At 43.2% G+C, this 12802-nt stretch overlaps 1 protein-coding gene across 1 annotated transcript in view; it reads right to left on the bottom strand.

Moving 5' to 3' along the window:
• Window positions 1–12802, bottom strand: part of alkbh8 (alkB homolog 8, tRNA methyltransferase) — a 74775-nt gene that overhangs the window by 10231 nt on the left and 51742 nt on the right. Inside the window, exons 7-8 of the mRNA XM_028800397.2 lie at window positions 6328–6434; window positions 5144–5295 (exon numbers count right to left, since the gene is read on the bottom strand). Coding sequence (XP_028656230.2) covers window positions 5144–5295; window positions 6328–6434 — 259 coding nt within the window. The remainder of the gene's footprint in view (window positions 1–5143; window positions 5296–6327; window positions 6435–12802) is intronic.

The raw sequence follows: 12802 nt of genomic DNA, 5'->3' as shown, positions 1-12802 counted from the left end.
TGTCATTGCCCACGTGAGCATTGAAGTCTCCCAGCAGAACAAGGGAGTCCCCAGAAGGTATGCCCTCTAGCACCCCATCCAGGGACTCCAAAAAGGGTGGGTACTCTAAACTGCTGTTCGGTGCATACGCACAAACAACAGTTAGGACCCGTCCCCCGCACCCGAAGGCGAAGGGAGGCTACCCTCTTGTCCACCGGGGTAAACCCCAATGTACAGGCTCCAAGTCGGGGGGCAATAAGTATACCCACACCCGCTCGGCGCCTCTCACCGGGGGCAACTCCAGAGTGGTAGAGAGTCCAGCCCCTCTCAAGGAGATTGGTTCCAGAGTCCAAGCTGTGCGTCGAGGTGAGTCCGACTATATCTAGCCGGAACCTCTCAACTTCGCGCACTAGCTCAGGCTCCTTCCCCTTCAGAGAGGTGACATTCCACGTCCCAAGAGCCAGCTTCTGTAGCCGAGGATCCGACCGCCTAGGTCCCCGCCTTCGGCCACCACCCAACTCACACTGCACCCGACCTCCTTGGCCCCTCCCATAGGTGGTGAGCCCATGGGAAGGGGGACCCACGTTGCCTCTTCGGGCTGTGCCCGGCCGAGCCCCATGGGTGCAGGCCCGGCCACCAGGCGCTCGCCATCGAGCCCCACCTCCAGGCCTGGCTCCAGAGTGGGGCCCCGGTGACCCGCGTCCGGGCAAGGGAAAACGCCGTCCAAAATTGTTTTCCATCATAGGAGGTTTTGTTTAACCGCTCTTTGTCTCATCCCTCACCTAGGACCAGTTTGCCTTGGGTGGCCCTACCAGGGGCATAAAGTCCCGGACAACAGAGCTCCTAGGATCATTGGGACACACAAACCCCTCCACCACGATAAGGTGGCGGTTAAAGGATGATCGACTTTGTGGTCGTGTCATCGGACTTGTGGCCACATGTCTTGGACACTCGGGTGAAGAGAGGGGCGGAGCTGTCAACTGATCACCACCTGGTGGTGAGTTGGCTTCGATGGTGGGGGAGGATGCCGGTCAGGCGTGGTAGGCCCAAACGTGTTGTGAGGGTCTGCTGGGAACATCTGGCAGAGCCCCCTGTCAGAAGTAGCTTCAACTCCCACCTCCGGCAGAACTTCGACCACATCCCGAGGGAGGTGGGGGACATTGAGTCCGAATGGGCCATGTTCCATGCCTCTATTGTTGAGGCAGCTGACCGGAGCTGTGGCCGTAAGGTGGTCGGTGCCTGTCGTGGCGGCAATCCCCGAACCCGTTGGTGGACACCAGCGGTGAAGGATGCCGTCAAGCTGAAGAAGGAGTCCTACAGGACCCTTTTGTCCTGTGGGACCCCGGAGGCAGCTGATAGGTACCGGCAGGCCAAGCGGAATGCGGCTTTGGTGGTTGCGGAGGCAAAAACTCGGGTGTGGGAGGAGTTTGGGGAGGCCATGGAGAACGACTTTCGGACGGCTTCAAAGAGATTCTGGTCCACCATCCGGCGTCTCAGGAAGGGGAAGCAGTGCAGTGTCAACACTGTATATGGTGGGGATGGTGCGCTGCTGACCTCGACTCGGGACGTTGTGGGTCGGTGGGGGGAGTACTTCGAAGACCTCCTCAATCCCATTAACATGCCTTCCAATGAGGAAGCAGAGCCTGGGGACTCAGAGGTGGGCTCCCCCATCTCTGGGACTGAGGTCACCGAGGTGGTCAAAAAACTCCTTGGTGGCAGGGCCCCGGGGGGTGGATGAGATACACCCGGAGTTCCTCAAGGCTCTGGATGTTGTAGGACTGTCTTGGTTGACACGCCTCTGCAACATCGCATGGACATCAGGGACAGTGCCTCTGGATTGGCAGACCGGGGTGGTGGTCCCCCTCTTTAAGAAGGGGGATCGGAGGGTGTGTTCCAACTACAGAGGGATCACACTCCTCAGCCTCCCTGGAAAAGTCTATTCAGGGGTCCTGGAGAGGAGGGTCCGTCGGATAGTCGAGCCTCGGATTCAGGAGGAACAGTGTGGTTTTCGTCCTGGTCGCGGAACAGTGGACCAGATCTATACCCTTAGCAGGGTCCTGGAGGGTGCATGGGAGTTTGCCCCAACCAGTCTACATGTGTTTTGTGGACTTGGAAAAGGCATTCGACCGTGTCCCTCGGGGAATCCTGTGGGGGGTACTCCGAGAGTATGGGGTACCGGCCCCCCTGATAAGGGCTGTTCGGTCCCTGTACGATCGGTGCCAGAGCTTGGTCCGCATTGCCGGCAGTAAGTCGAACCCGTTTCCAGTGAGAGTTGGACTCCGCCAGGGCTGCCCTTTGTCACCGATTCTGTTCATAACTTTTATGGACAGAATTTCTAGGTGCAGCCAGGGCGTTGAGGGGGTCCGGTTTGGTGGGCTCAGGATTGGGTCACTGCTTTTTGCAGATGATGTTGTCCTGTTTGCTTCATCAGGCCGTGATCTTCAGCTCTCTCTGGATCGGTTCGCAGCCGAGTGTGAAGCGGCTGGGATGAGAATCAGCACCTCCAAATCCGAGACCATGGTCCTCAGCCGGAAAAGGGTGGAGTGCCCTCTCAGGGTTGGTAACGAGATCCTGCCCCAAGTGGAGGAGTTCAAGTATCTCGGGGTCTTGTTCACGAGTGAGGGAAGAATGAAGTGTGAGATCGACAGGCGGATCGGTGCGGCATCCGCAGTAATGCGGGCTCTGCATCGGTCTGTCGTGGTGAAAAAGGAGCTGAGCCGCAAGGCGAAGCTCTCAATTTACCAGTCGATCTATGTTCCTACCCTCACCTATGGTCATGAACTATGGGTAGTGACCGAAAGAACGAGATCGCGAATACAAGCGGCTGAAATGAGTTTCCTCCGCAGGGTGTCTGGGCTTTCCCTTAAAGATAGGGTGAGAAGCTCAGTCATCCGGGAGGGGCTCAGAGTAGAGCCGCTGCTCCTCTGCATCGAGAGGAGTCAGATGAGGTGGCTCGGGCATCTGATCAGGATGCCTCCTGGACGCCTCCCTGGTGAGGTGTTCCGGGCACATCTAACCGGGAGGAGGCCCCGGGGAAGACCCAGGACACGTTGGAGGGACTATGTCTCTCGACTGGCCTGGGAACGCCTTGGGATTCTCCCGGAAGAGCTAGAAGAAGTGGCCGGGGAGAGGGAAGTCTGGGCATCTCTGCTCAAGCTGCTGCCCCCGCGACCTGACCTCGGATAAGCGGGAGACAATGGATGGATGGATGGATGATAGCCTCAGTCATAGCCTCAGATCTTAGTCACTGAGGTCTCTTCTTTAAGTTATGGTAGACAGCACGATGAGATAATGGATCTTTCTTGTATTACTATTTTGTATACTTGTATAACAATAAATATAATGGTATGTTAAATGATTAAAAACCTCACTGACCACAACTGTGCACAAACACCTGCTTTTAGTAAATATGATGTATATATTATCTTTATTTTATATATAGTATTTTATTTTTATTTACCTGTATTTAAAATTTGTATCCTAGATCTGTAGAAAGTCTAGGTGAATATGTGAGACTAAATAATCTCTTTAGTGGTTTTTTTTTTCCCCTGGCTGAAACTGGTAAATAAAGAAAAATAGCTACTTTTTGGAATGCATTTGGTAATTTGTCTGCTTTAACTAATAAATATCAAATATTACATATAACTTCTATGATCATCACAATCCATATTCATTGGGTATATCATTCTGCAAAAATAATTGATTTTTCCTAACAATCTGAGTTGTGTATCTCAATAAAAATGTTATTCTGTTGTTGATTTAGAAGTAAAATCTGCTTTTTCCAAAATCTAATTTTAAAACCATATAGATAATCTGCATTCTGGCATTACAATATTAGACATTCTAACCACTTTGTGATCCAAAGCACATTGTCCTTGAGAAACATCATTATAATAAAGTAAGATTTTTCTTTATAAGCAGTGAAGGAAATTTAGAACAATTTGCTTCATTAGTTTTTAAACCAAAAAACTGTGAACACCTAAAAACTATATATAGAGTTAAATTATTTTTTTTTCTAAATGAACCTTACAGTTAAGCTATGATTTTGAATTATTTATCTTTTCAGACAGTAAGGTAAAGTGCCAGGTGGCCAGAAAGATAAGCAGCTCCCAAAGTGTCTGAGGCAAGGAGATTATTATTTTGTTATGTTTACATTTCCAGTTCTGCTTGTGGTTCAATGTGTCCAGCAACCATTCAAACAAAGCTCAACACATAAATCATTGAGAGTAAAAGCCATAAATAAAATGGTTGAAATAAAAAAGTATGCCTTAAGGATTCTACTAATGTTGAACAATTGATAAGGAGCTTAGACAAATGCACGCGGATTTCAAACAAATGTGTCAATATATAACAATAGTGGCATAACAAGAAAAGCAAACAGAAATGTTGAGTATTTTCCCCATTTTCAGAATCGTCTTATTTCTGATTGCAGGGTAACAGTTACAGTATGGACTAAAAGCTCATTAACTAAGTCAATTAACAACAGCATTAATAAATGCCCTTACAGTTATAAAAGGTAAAATTTAAGACATTGCTCTTAATTTTACATTGGACAAGAAAACTCACTAACAAGGAATTAAATATTTATATAATGACAAAAACAGAAAGAAAAACTGTTACAGCTCTGTATAAATGTGGTAGCCATGCATCTGTTTAAGTAAGCTGAAAACAACATATATCATGTAATAATATCATCATGTGCTGTAAAATGTTCAAACTTGCTAATATAGTTTTGTGTCACAATGGACTGCAGCCTATGCTGACAGTACTAGGCATGAGGCAGTAGTGAACAGAGAACAGGGCACCAGTCCATCACAGAAGAAACCTAAACACACCTGTGTTCACTTATACAGAACAAATGTAGAGACACAATATTATTTATCCTGCCTGTATTCAGGACATAAAAGGAAACCCAGTGTACGTGGAGAAAAATCCAATGAAACTACCCAAAAACCATCCACTTGTTACACAAATTAGCTATCACGCAAACAGTACTTGATAATGAAAATAAAAACTTCACTTTCAGGAACAAATATAGCTTTGTGCTTTTGTTTAAGCAAATGTTAACGTTTAATTTACACACAACAAATACTTTACGATTATAAATATTTAAAGAAATGCATTACCAATGAAATAACAATACATTTTGGAATATCATACTTACCACAATTGCAAGGAGTTTGCCTCACTTTCCGGAATGTAAAGGAAGTTCTGGTTTCTCTCTTGTTTAATGTTAAGTTCCCGAGATCACTACTAACTATCTGTGCTGCATCAGCATTAATAACTGGAACAACATCAGATTTTCTGGGAGTAATCCTGTCCAAAAAAAAAAGTCATCCATCTTAACCTGCACCAGAAGCTTTAGGTTCAAATTCAAATTAGGAGCTAGTGCTTGGTTTGACAAAAGTGCACTGCATAGAAATATATTATAAAATTTGGATATTCAGTAGTTGCCAAATGTTTTTTCTCAACAGAATTTGGAACTAAATGGATAATGGAAAACGTAAATAATGCTGATGTTAACAAGTAAATAACATTCCAATTATTAACTAAATCATTTCTAACAGCTACATGGACAAAAAAAAGACTGTAGTCCCTTGATTTATTTAAAGAAACACAAAGCATAATTGCAAGCATTTAAATTAATGTTGCTTCCATTTCAGAAATACCTGGATAAGACAGCAGTGCATTACTTTTAACCTAACATGAACATTAGTGTCCTGCGGTGGGTTGGCACCCTGCCCGGGATTGGTTCCTGCCTTGTGCCCTGTGTTGGCTGGGATGGGCTCCAGCAGACCCCCGTGACCCTGTGTTCGGATTCAGCGGGTTGGATGATGGATGGATGGATGAACATTAGTGGCCTGTGAGAGGAAGACTATGGATGAACTCAACTTAAATATTCATGGGAAATGAGCAAACTTCACACCCAAAGTTACTGGGATGGCTACCGAAATCACATTCCTAAAGCTGCTCAGGGAATTCCCTTCTCTACCATGACATCATTTGACACCATGGATCTACGAAATAGACAAGGGCCATAATTAAGATAAACAGCAAAGCAACCAGGTGTTCTGCTATCTCACTGTGTAATCCAGGACACATTTCTTAACCTGCCAGCAATGTTCCCTATAAGAGGCTTTAGCACACAACATTTTCCAGTAGCGCACAAATAAGTGAGCCAAGCTATGCCAGTCCTTAGAAAGAACATTCCATACCAGTACTCTGATTGTAAAAAATATTAAAAAATGACTCAGTGCAAATGTGACCTAAAAAGTACATCTAGAATAATAAATGTGTAAAAAATACTGAACAGCCTAGGCGTTCTACTGACAAGAAATTTGTTTTTACCCATGACTCCACAGATATCTAGACTCTCCTTTCATCACCAGTAAACTTCTCTGAGGCAGAAGCACAGATACATTTTGTCCATCAGGATGTTTAAAATCCATTACTATCTGAAATGAAAAATTAAAAATAAGTATAACTACTTTTCATAGGAAAATTATTCAAAGTATTACATAGTGGTTGCTCTTTTCATATATTTGTTTTCAAGAAGTTCAAATGCATCTTCCTTCTTTTCCCTCTGTCAACAACATTACAAAATAAAGGTTGCATAACTGTTACATCTAACAAATGTGCAAAATAACTTGTAAATATAAAAACAATGGAACACATCACCAGTTGAAAAAGAAACAACTATATACAGCATCAACAGCATCCTGTAAAAGGTACCAATAAGGTTAAAGTAATGTTAGGTTACTATAGTAACTGAACATAACAAAAAGTACTGATCAATGAACTCATCCTCACTATTAGAATGGATGTCAAGAAGGAAAAACTTTAACATGGTGACAAAATTTAGCAATTTATGTCATCATGTATGTGTTGTAATGTGCCCTGTTAAAATGTAGGTAGTATAAGAATCAATGCCCCTTCATCTAAATTCATGGCTTTCTTACCATAAAGAGTTGCATTATTTATCCCCTACTCATGCATTCAGAAAAAAACCTTTTACAATAATCAAATGAAATAAATTTAATGTTCAAACAAACCCAGTGCGGACCAAAAGTTCTAGAATGAAAAAACAAACATCCATCAGCTTGTTGCCCTATTGCTTGTAACTCTGTTTATTTATTTATTTATTTTTTAAAGCTCAAAAAGGAAAAGAATCAGTCTTCCACAGACTCAGTAAACTAGATCTTCCAGTTTACTCAGTGTCAAGACTTGCATTGTAGTTTGCACAGTGGACGGTCTAAGCAACCATGTTGCAAAAATCTTCCACGATACACCAAATAAACAAGCTAACATGTAATGGACGCATACAGATAAGGGTAAAGAGTATACCAGGAAAGGTGAGTTGTGTTTTCTGTTAATTGAAATTAAGTTAAATATTTTAATATGTTCTTGTTTATCACTGTTTTAACAGATTAGCACTGTGTTACATGTTGGTCAAACATAAGAATTTCACTATTCTGTGCAAGTGACAATATTGCTTCTACTACTAATATCATTTGATTGTGCTAGAAATGCATCTCATTAACACTAGAATTCCTGAAGCCTATGAAAAAAATCCCGGCCCGCCTTAAATCCATTCACAACTCTACCATCAGCGTCTTTTGTTTTGTAAATGTGTCGATCAGCACAAGCAGCAAGCAGCCTGTTGTCCCATCCCCCTGCCCCCCCACCCCTTGACAGAGCTTAACTCGCAGGCAAAAAGGTCTCCCAGCTCAAGCCAAGGCTCCTTATCTGCATGTGGGGCGCCTGGAGTTGTATAGGGTAAATAACAGTATATTGTTATTTGGAATACATACATTTCATGTGTGTTCCGTGTCTAAAAAGATCTGAGTAAGTGTAGGATGAAAGGAAATGCGAGAAATGCAAGAAATGCTGAACACATACCTAAAGCAGAAACTTTTTTCCATGTTATACTAATAATGACGAAAAGTGTACAATGTGTGAAGACTTTAGTCCAAATATCAAATAAACATGTGCGTTATTATTCAAGAATATAACAAAAGGAAAAAAAAAGCATTCGATTTACATATGGCTGTCAATGAGTTAAAAAGTCAAGCTCAAATGTCAATCGACAGGAAGTTTACACTTATTCTTGAATGGTGTAGAGGTAAGAACTGATGCATTATAACCCGAAGGTCTCGGGTTTGAGACCAGGCGGTCCATGTTTTGAGTAGTGACCTGCTATTTTTATTATTATTTCTACAATATAATAAAAACACACATTTGATTTAAGTCTGTAACACCCGGTGTAAATTTTGGCTACTTGTAAAAGTTAGCACTTGTTTTTTTATTATTCAGTTTTATTCTCTCAGTGATGTTCAAGTGGTATAACGAACTTGCCTCTCCCTCTTTGAGTTGATGACATTTATCTCCATTCTTTTCACAAGAGCTGTGGCTGATGCCTGCTCAGAACTGTTTGTTGTAGCGACAATCAAAGATACGATGTCCTGTGACCACTATCAGACTGGACAAAGGCAGGATCGTAGCAACAGACAGCTTCTTCACAGCACTTTTGCCGGCTAATAGACTGCTGTAACACAATGCAACTCTGCTCGGCACCATAAAATGGAACTTCCACCTGCAGCTAAGGTCACTTCAGTGCATGACACTAGTGTTTAGATCTGGCAGTGCCGTGCTGACGTTGTATGCGCCCAAAAAGAAGAAGCCTTTGATTTCAGTCTGTAACAGCAGGTTGCTTGTGCTGATCAACGCATTTACAAAACAAAAGACGCTGATGGTAGAGGTGTGAAGGGATTTAAAGTAGGCCGGGATTACAAGTTTTTTCATAAGCTTCAGGATTTCTACTGTTAATGGTAGGATTTTCTTTCTTTTAACAGTTATGGTATGCAAGTGAAAATTATACAATAAAAACAACTCTAAAATAACATTACTTACTGAGACAATATGTTCAGTGTAAACTAGCTTTAACAATCCCACTTTGTTGGCAAAGAGTCTTTGTATGACTGAAAATGATAGAGGATGAATGAAGTTTTAAATAGTTGTGTTTGGCAAAAAAAAAAAACTCTCCACACTAGCAAAATACTAGTTTGCTTAATGTGTTGAATTATGTTCAGTGTCTGAAAGTATAATGTGCCACAAAGTTGACAGAGCACACTCTATGGTAAATAGGAGTGTGATAAGACATGTGGAAGAATAATTTTAGGGTAACATAACTTTCTCCTTAAAGAAACAGCATAAAGGGTTAATAAATGTCAGAAACTTTTACAGGCATATCAGGAAACCAGATAAAGGTCAAGTGAACACAAAATGTACTGCAAGATGACTAAGAGATAACTAAGAAATCTGCAGATGTCCTGTTAACAGCCAGAATGGAAAGTTGTTATATGCACAGAACTTTCAAGGGTGGTGGCTCAACTCAAAGGTATAAGAAGAACCAGAATATAATATAATATACCTTAATTTTATACAAGTCATTTGGGTGTAAACCAACGAACCAACCAGAGTAAATGTATGCATTGATTGACACTGTATGTAAATTCAATAGTTTATAAAATGAACCTCTATTCTTTGTTTCTCTGATTATTCTGATGCTGTAATAAATTGCATTCTTTAATAAGTTGTTTAATTTCTACCATAGACATCATAAAAAAATCAGTACAAGTATGCACTTGACAAATCAGGAATATATTTATTTCTACACAATAACCAGTTCAATTTTTCCTGTCTAAGCACCGTTGGTAATATTTCACAACCAACCCATAAAAGGATGATCTAAATCTACTTAGCTCAGGATTATACTGTGTTTGCGGGAGAGGATAGAAGCTGACCAATCATTTTTTTTATTCAGCACATTAAAGGAATTTTTAGGTGACCTCATGGGCTCATCAGATGAACAGGTGTAATGTTTTAAACTGGGCCCATATGTTTTAGATCAAGGAAACTTTATCTCAGTGTAAAATTAATTTGGTTAAGTACAATAGTATTGAATTACTAAACTATTAGAGAAGAAGAAATTCATAAAACTAACCCACAGAACAAAAGTAAAAATGCTTACTTATACAATACTTGCTGTATTACCCAGTTTCACCTGGGGAATTTCATAAGACAGTGGTCCTTAGTTATAGTCCCTTCAGTTAATCAGATATATTAGAAGTACTATATAACTTCCTACATTTATATATACAATATTTGTTTTTTTTTTTGTTTTTTTAACTAAAGTCTAATATCATTGGCATACAGTGTGGTGTAGTAGTTAAGGCTTTGTACCTTGGACTTCAAACCCTGAAATTTGGGTTCAAATCCCACTATGTGACCATGAGCATGTACAGTATGTCACTTCATCTGTTTGTAAAATTGGAAAAACAAAAGAAATATAACCAATTATATCTCAAATGTTGTAAGCTGCCTTGAATATAGGCATCAGTAAAATAATAGGTAATAATATTATTAGGTCACTGGAGCTGCTTACTCTTGAACCTTCTATTTACAATTACACAGGCGTAAAACAATTCTACTGTAGATCAATTTCTGCTTTTCCTAGTGACTTGGCTTTTGTTGATGGTCATTGTAAAACACAATTTTATAGGATAGTGTATTCTTTTTAATTGAAATGGGTAATCAGTACGAATAATGTGAAATTCAGGTATACATTATTATCATTATTAGTGTTTACGATTTTCACTTGTTTTTGTCATTCAGTCAAGACATTTCTTTTCATGTTTTTGTCAGCTGTATGTTGAATTGTATCTTACTTTAACTTATTACAAACAGCAATAGCGTTTATAGGCTACACATTTATGCTTACCAAGAAATTAATTTAATGTTTTTACTTATGGAGATGTTTCTTTAAGTGGAATTTGGAAGCTTATTGAAACAATCGAGGCCACCCTTTAAAGTCATTAGATACAAGTGTATATTGTTGCATTTGGGTTTCTGAGTTGCACAAAAAGCAAGCCAGGAGTGAACTGGGCAAAGAGACTTTTATTCTACTCAGAAACACAGAAAACTTTATTTGGTTTGCATTGTTGGCAATTCCTTCAGATCAACAGAAGTCGAAGGCATATTCCAGAAAATGAGTACAAACGGTATGCATGACATAGAGGACAAATTACTGGGTAAATGAGCTTGCTTTAAAACTATATATGACTTACACGCTATTAAATGCGGCTGATCCTGTAAGGGTAAACTTTAAAGCTGTTTGAAAGCATGTTTTCTCTTTTGCACATCAAACCCCAATGGACTGTGCGAATGGTCACAATATGTAAAAAATTTTGCAGTGTGCGGTTAGACAGTGCATTTGGGGTTGGGGAGATTTCGGGTATTCCCATGGGCTCACCACCTATGGGAGGGGCCAAGGAGGTCGGGTGCAGTGTGAGTTGGGTGGTGGCCGAAGGCGGGGACCTTGGCGGTCCGATCCTCGGCTACAGAAACTGGCTCTTGGGACGTGGAATGTCACCTCTCTGAAGGGGAAGGAGCCTGAGCTAGTGCGCGAAGTTGAGAGGTTCCAGCTAGATATAGTCGGGCTCACCTCGACGCACAGCTTGGACTCTGGAACCAATCTCCTTGAGAGGGGCTGGACTCTCTACCACTCTGGAGTTGCCCCCGGTGAGAGGCGCCGAGCAGGTGTGGGTATACTTATTGCCCCCCAACTTGGAGCCTGTACATTGGGGTTTACCCCGGTGGACGAGAGGGTAGCCTCCCTTCGCCTTCGGGTGGGGGGACGGGTCCTAACTGTTGTTTGTGCGTATGCACCGAACAGCAGTTCGGAGTACCCACCCTTTTTGGAGTCCCTGGAGGGGGTGCTAGAGGGCATACCTTCTGGGGACTCCCTCGTTCTGCTGGGAGACTTCAATGCTCACGTGGGCAATGACAGTGAGACCTGGAAGGGCGTGATTGGGAGGAATGGCCCCCCTGATCTGAACCCGAGCGGTGTTTTGTTATTGGACTTCTGTGCTCGTCACGGATTGTCCATAACGAACACCATGTTCAAGCATAGGGGTGTTCATATGTGCACTTGGCACCAGGACACCCTAGGCCTCAGTTCGATGATCGACTTTGTGGTCATGTCGTCGGACTTGCGGCCACATGTCTTGGACACTCGGGTGAAGAGAGGGGCGGAGCTGTCAACTGATCACCACCTGGTGGTGAGTTGGCTTCGATGGTGGGGGAGGATGCCGGTCAGGCGTGGTAGGCCCAAACGTGTTGTGAGGGTCTGCTGGGAACGTCTGGCAGAGCCCCCTGTCAGAAGTAGCTTCAACTCCCACCTCCGGCAGAACTTCGACCACATCCTGAGGGAGGTGGGGGACATTGAGTCCGAATGGGCCATGTTCCGTGCCTCTATTGTTGAGGCAGCTGACCGGAGCTGTGGCCGTAAGGTGGTCGGTGCCTGTCGTGGCGGCAATCCCCGAACCCGCTGGTGGACACCGGCGGTGAAGGATGCCGTCAAGCTGAAGAAGGAGTCCTACAGGACCCTTTTGTCCTGTGGGACCCCGGAGGCAGCTGATAGGTACCGGCAGGCCAAGCGGAATGCGGCTTTGGTGGTTGCTGAGGCAAAAACTCGGGCGTGGGAGGAGTTTGGGGAGGCCATGGAGAATGACTTTCGGACGGCTTCGAGGAGATTCTGGTCCACCATCCGGCGTCTCAGGAAGGGGAAGCAGTGCAGTGTCAACACTGTATATGGTGGGGATGGTGCGCTGCTGACCTCGACTCGGGACGTTGTGGGTCGGTGGGGGGAATACTTCGAAGACCTCCTCAATCCCATTAACATGCCTTCCAATGAGGAAGCAGAGCCTGGGGACTCAGAGGTGGGCTCCCCCATCTCTTGGACTGAGGTCACCGAGGTGGTCAA

The sequence above is a fragment of the Erpetoichthys calabaricus genome, chromosome 4 (genome assembly GCF_900747795.2).
Source record: "Erpetoichthys calabaricus chromosome 4, fErpCal1.3, whole genome shotgun sequence".
Lineage (NCBI taxonomy): Eukaryota > Metazoa > Chordata > Cladistia > Polypteriformes > Polypteridae > Erpetoichthys > Erpetoichthys calabaricus.
This window is presented reverse-complemented; position numbering and strand designations above follow the sequence as displayed.